Below are 6,000 nucleotides of genomic sequence, written 5' to 3' on the forward strand. Positions count from 1 at the left end.
GGGGTAATTTTTCCACACAAAGGGTGGCGGGTGTATGGAACGAGCTGTCAGGGGAGGTAGTGGAGGCTGGGACTATCCCATCATTTAAGAAACAATTCGACAAGTACATGGGTAGGACGTTATGAAACATAAACCAAATCTGCGGAAGGACATTATTGCCATAGAGGGAGTGCAGAGACGGTTCACCAGACTGATTCCTGGGATGTCAGGACTGTCTTATGAAGAAAGACTGGATAAACTTGGTTTATACTCTCTAGAATTTAGAAGATTGAGGGGGGATCTTATAGAAACTTACAAAATTCTTAAGGGGTTTGACAGGCTAGATGCAGGAAGATTGTTCCCGATGTTAGGGAAGTCCAGGACAAGGGGTCACAGCTTAAGGATAAGGGGGAAATCCTTTAAAACCGAGATGAGAAGAACTTTTTTCACACAGAGAGTGGTGAATCTCTGGAACTCTCTGCCACAGAGGGTAGTTGAGGCCACAGTTCATTGTGTATATAGTTAAGAGGGAGTTAGATGTGGCCCTTGTGGCTAAGGGGATCAGGGGGTATGGAGAGAAGGCAGGTACGGGATACTGAGTTGGATGATCAGCCATGATCATATTGAATGGCGGTGCAGGCTCGAAGGGCCGAATGGCCTACTCCTGCACCTAATTTCTATGTCTATGTTTCTATGATATATCTGAGGTTGTGAAAGACTGGTGCAACTGAAAGCCTTTTCTTTGCTATGAAGGTAGTGATCTCACCAGCTGGTTTCTCACCGTTCCTGCTGGCAACCACCTCTTTGCCATCCTTGTACCAAGTAATGTTACTGATGGGGTGGCCATCGTCAGAGATGCACGTCCCAATCTGGGAGGAAAAAAATGGGAAAATCAGAGGCTGGCCGTCGAGAAAGCTCAACATATCTTCACGCCAACTTTACAATTGAACTTAGTACTCCAGCGCTGTAAGGCAGCAACTCTACCGCTGTGCCTCCGTAGTTGTTATAGGATGGCGGAGACGAGGAAACACTTTTTCTCACAGAGAGTGGCGAGTCTGTGGAATTCTCTGCCTCAGAGAATTCCACAGACTCACCACTCTCTGTGAGAAAAAGTGTTTCCTCGTCTCCACCTCTGCCTCAGAGAATTCGGTGGAGGCCGGTTCTCTGGATACTTTCAGGAGAGAGCTAGATGGGGCTCATAAAAATAGCGGAGTCAGGGGATATGAGCAGGGAGGTTCTACTGCAGTTGTACAGGGTCTTGGTGAGACCACACCTGGAGTATTGCGTACAGTTTTGGTCTCCTAATCTGAGAAAAGACATTCTTGCCATAGCGGGAGTACAGAGAAAGTTCGCCAGACTGATTCCTGGGAGGCAGTGTTAGCTGTGAGGAGGATGCTAGGAGGCTGCAAGGTGACTTGGATAGGCTGGGTGAGTGGGCAAATGCATGGCAAATGCAGTATAATGTGGATAAATGTGAAGTTATCCACTTTGGTGGCAAGAACAGGAAAGTACACTATTATCTGAATGGTGGCCGATTAGGAAAAGGGGAGATGCAACGAGACCTGGGTGTCATGGTACACCTGTCATTGAAAGTAGACATGCAGGTGCAGCAGGCAGTGAAGAATGCGAATGGTATGTTAGCATTCATAGCAAAAGGAATTGAGTATAAGAACAGGGAGGTTCTACTGCAGTTGTACGGGGTCTTGGTGAGATTTTCTATGTCTATGTAATTTCACATTCTGCTTGGAGTGTGTGGTGTGCTGACTACATTTCATTCAACTCCGACTATTACTATTATGCCCCTGTCCCACTTAGGAAACCTGAACGGAAACCTCTGGAGACTTTGCGCCCCACCCAAGGTTTCCGTGCGGTTCCCGGAGGTTTTCGTCAGTCTCCCTACCTGCTTCCACTCCCTGCAACCTCTGGCAACCACCTGCAACCTCCGGGAACCGCACGGAAACCTTGGGTGGGGCGCAAAGTCTCCAGAGGTTTCCGTTCAGGTTTCCCAAGTGGGACAGGGTGGATGTCTTTTACTTTCACTGGATGGATTTAAGAGAGAGTTAGATAGAGCTCTAGGGGCTAATGGAGTCAAGGGATATGTGGAGAAGGCAGGCACGGGTTATTGATTGGTGACGATCAGCCATGATCACAATGAATGGCGGTGCAGGCTCGAAGGGCGGAATGGCCTCCTCCTGCACCTATTTTCTATGTTTCTATGTTTCTATGTAACTGCAGTTCGGATTAAAACACGAAAGGATACAAAATTCTGGAGCAACTCAGCAGGTCAAGACTCAGGAGTCAAGAATCAGAGGCCACAGTTTCAGAATAAGGGGTCAGCCATTTAGAACGGAGACGAGGAAACACTTTTTCTCACCGAGAAACATAGAAACATAGAAATTAGGTGCAGGAGAAGGCCATTCGGCCCTTCGATCCCTGATGGGCAATCCCTGACCCGGAGGTTGCAGGTGGTTGCCAGAGGTTGCAGGTGGTTGCCAGAGGTTGCAGGTAGTGGAAGCAGGTAGGGAGACTGACCAAAACCTCCGGGAACCGCACGGAAACCTTGGGTGGGGCGCAAAGTCTCCAGAGGTTTCCGTTCAGGTTTCCTAAGTGGGACGGGGGCATAATAGTCGGAGTTGAATGGAATCTGGTCAGTACACCACACACTCCAAGCAGAATGTGAAAATACATAGACATAGAAAAATAGGTGCAGGAGTAGGCCATTCGGCCCTTCGAGCCTGCACCGCCATTCAATATGATCATGGCTGATCATCCAACTCAGTATCCCGTACCTGCCTTCTCTCCATACCCCCTGATCCCCTTAGCCACAAGGGCCACATCTAACTCCCTCTTAAATATAGCCAATGAACTGTGGCCTCAACTACCCTCTGTGGCAGAGAGTTCCAGAGATTCACCACTCTCTGTGTGAAAAAAGTTATTCTCATCTCGGTTTTAAGTTGTGAGTCTATGGAATTCTCTGCCTCAGAGGGCGGTGGAGGCAGGTTCCCTGGATGCTTTTAAGAGAGAGCTAGATAGGGCTCTTAAAGATAGTGGAGTCAGGGGATATGGGGAGAAGGCAGGAACGGGGTACTGATTGGGGACGATCAGCCATGGTCAAATTGAATGGGCTGAATGGCCTACTCCTGCACCTATTGTCTATTGTCTATTGAGATGTCAGCTGTCAACAAAATAGAGAGAGTACAGAGGAGATTTACTAGAATGTTGCCTGGGTTTCAGCAACTAAGTTACAGAGAAAGGTTGAACAAGTTAGGTCTTTATTCTTTGGAGCGCAGATGGTTAAGGGGGGACTTGATAGAGGTTTTTTAAATGATGAGAGGGATAGACAGAGTTGACGTGGAAAAGCTTTTCCCACTGAGAGTAGGGAAGATTCAAACAAGGGGACATGACATGAGAATTAAGGGACTGAAGTTTAGGGGTAACATGAGGGGGAACTTCTTTACTCAGAGAGTGGTAGCTGTGTGGAATGAGCTTCCAGTGAAGGTGGTGGAGGTAGGTTCGTTTTTATCATTTAAAAATAAATTGGATAGTTATATGGATGGGAAGGGAATGGAGGGTTATGGTCTGAGCGCAGGTATATGGGACTAGGGGAGATTATGTGTTCGGCACGGACTAGAAGGGTCGAGATGGCCTGTTTCCGTGCTGTAATTGTTATATGGTTATATGTTCCTTCTCTCCAGAGATGCTGCACAGAGATCTCCGCTCTATGAGCTTTGGTGCTGCCTGTCCCGCTGAGTTACACCAGCACTTTGTGCCTTACTGTGGCGGTGAAAAACCAGCATCTCTAAGTTGCGCCCAGCACAAAGGGAAAGAGATGGACATTGACAATGAAGGGCTTACCTTGGGCAGAGACAGGAGGAGCATAAACTGAGATGAGAACTGCGCAGAGCAGAGCAGGAGCGGAGGCCATGCTGACAGGAGCCGAGGAGCTTGCCTTGAGTTTACACTGCGTTGCAATTTGCATTTTCACTTGGAGATCACCGCTCCTTATCAGCCGGAACTCCTGCAGACTGTCGAGCCTGGCACTAGCAGGGCAGCCCTGAGTAGGTTAACCCTTTCCACTCCGAATCAAACTCCCTCACCTTTACACCTCACTACCGTCTGTGTAAACCAGCATCTGTAGTCCCTTCAAGAGAGAGCTAGATTGACAATAGGTGCAGGAGTAGAGGCCATTCGGCCCTTCGAGCCAGCACCGCCATTCAATGTGACCATGGCTAGGATTTGAGTATAGGAGCAGGGAGGTTCTACTGCAGTTGTACAGGGTCTTGGTGAGACCACACCTGGAGTATTGCGTACAGTTTTGGTCTCCAAATCTGAGGAAGGACATTATTGCCATAGAGGGAGTGCAGAGACGGTTCACCAGACTGATTCCTGGGATGTCAGGACTGTCTTATGAAGAAAGACTGGATAGACTTGGTTTATACTCTCTAGAATTTAGAAGATTGAGAGGGGATCTTATAGAAACTTACAAAATTCTTAAGGGGTTGGACAGGCTAGATGCAGGAAGATTGTTCCCGATGTTGGGGAAGTCCAGGACAAGGGGTCACAGCTTAAGGATAAAGGGGAAATCCTTTAAAAACCGAGATGAGAAGAACTTTTTTTCACGCAGAGAGTGGTGAATCTCTGGAACTCTCTGCCACAGAGGGTAGTTGAGGCCAGTTCATTGGCTATATTTAAGAGGGAGTTAGATGTGGCCCTTGTGGCTAAGGGGATCAGGGGGTATGGAGAGAAGGCAGGTATGGGATACTGAGTTGGATGATCAGCCATGATCATATTGAATGGCGGTGCAGGCTCGAAGGGCCGAATGGCCTACTCCTGCACCTAATTTCTATGTTTCTATGTTATCCACAATCAGTACCCTGTTCCTGCCTTCTCCCCATATCCCCTGACTCCTCTATCTTTAAGAGCCCTATCTAGCTCTCTCTTGAAAGCATCCAGAGAACCGCCCTCCATCGCCTCCTGAGGCAGAGAATTCCACAGACTCACCACACTCTGTGAGAAAAAGTGTTTCCTCGTCTCAGTTCTAAATGGCTTACCCCTTTATCTTAAACTGTGTGTGGCCCCCTGGTTCTGGACTCTGTCCAACATGTATGCAGATGATACAACGGTGATTGGCCTCATCAGCAACAACGATGAGCTGGCCTACAGGGAGGAGGTCCAGCACTTAGCAGCATGGTGCGCTGACAACAACCTGGCCCTTAACTCCAAGAAGACCAAGGAGCTCATTCACCTGCACCTCCTCCAACCTCATCTATTGCATCCGCTGCTCTAGGTGTCAGCTGCTCTACATCGGTGAGACCAAGCGTAGGCTTGGCGATCGTTTCGCCCAACACCTCCGCTCGGTTCACAATAACCAACCTGATCTCCCGGTGGCTCAGCACTTCAACTCCCCCTCCCATTCCAAATCCGACCTTTCTGTCCTGGGCCTCCTCCATGGCCAGAGTGAGTCCCACCGTAAATGGGAGGAGCAGCACCTCATATTCCGCTTGTGTAGTTTACACCCCAGCGGTATGAACATTGACTTCTCCAATTTCAGGTAGTCCCTGCTTTCTCCCTCCTTCCCCTCCCCTTCCCAGCTCTCCCACAGCCCACTGCCTCCGCCTCTTCCTTTCTTTTTCCTGCCCCCCCGAAGAAGGGTCTCGACCCGAAACGTCGCCGATTCCTTCTCTCCAGAGATGCTGTCAGTCCCGCAGAGTTACTCCAGCATTTTGTGTCTATTTACAGTTTAAACCAGCACCTGCAGTTCCTTCCTGCACGTTGCTTTTTTTGCATATCTTTCATTCATTGTTCCTTTTCCCCTCTACATCATCAGTCAAGTCAAGTCAAGTTTATTTGTCACATACACATACGAGATGTGCAGTGAAATGAAAGTGGCAATGCTCGCGGACTTTTGTGCAAAAGACAAACAACAAAACAACCAAACAAATTATAAACACAATCATAACACACATATTCTTTTACATAATAAATAATGGAAGTTTCACAAGATACAAGATACAAGATACA

At 48.2% G+C, this 6,000-nt stretch overlaps 1 protein-coding gene across 1 annotated transcript in view; it reads right to left on the reverse strand.

Annotated features, from left to right (window-relative positions):
- The window catches only part of LOC129716084 (CD166 antigen-like), a 28,485-nt gene extending 24,627 nt beyond the window's left edge, over positions 1-3,858 (reverse strand). Inside the window, exons 1-2 of the mRNA XM_055665964.1 lie at positions 3,835-3,858; positions 746-848 (exon numbers count right to left, since the gene is read on the reverse strand). Of these exons, the coding sequence (XP_055521939.1) occupies positions 746-848; positions 3,835-3,858 (127 nt within the window). The remainder of the gene's footprint in view (positions 1-745; positions 849-3,834) is intronic.
- Positions 3,859-6,000: the final 2,142 nt, after the last annotated feature.

This window comes from Leucoraja erinacea, unplaced genomic scaffold (assembly GCF_028641065.1).
Source record: "Leucoraja erinacea ecotype New England unplaced genomic scaffold, Leri_hhj_1 Leri_165S, whole genome shotgun sequence".
Lineage (NCBI taxonomy): Eukaryota > Metazoa > Chordata > Chondrichthyes > Rajiformes > Rajidae > Leucoraja > Leucoraja erinaceus.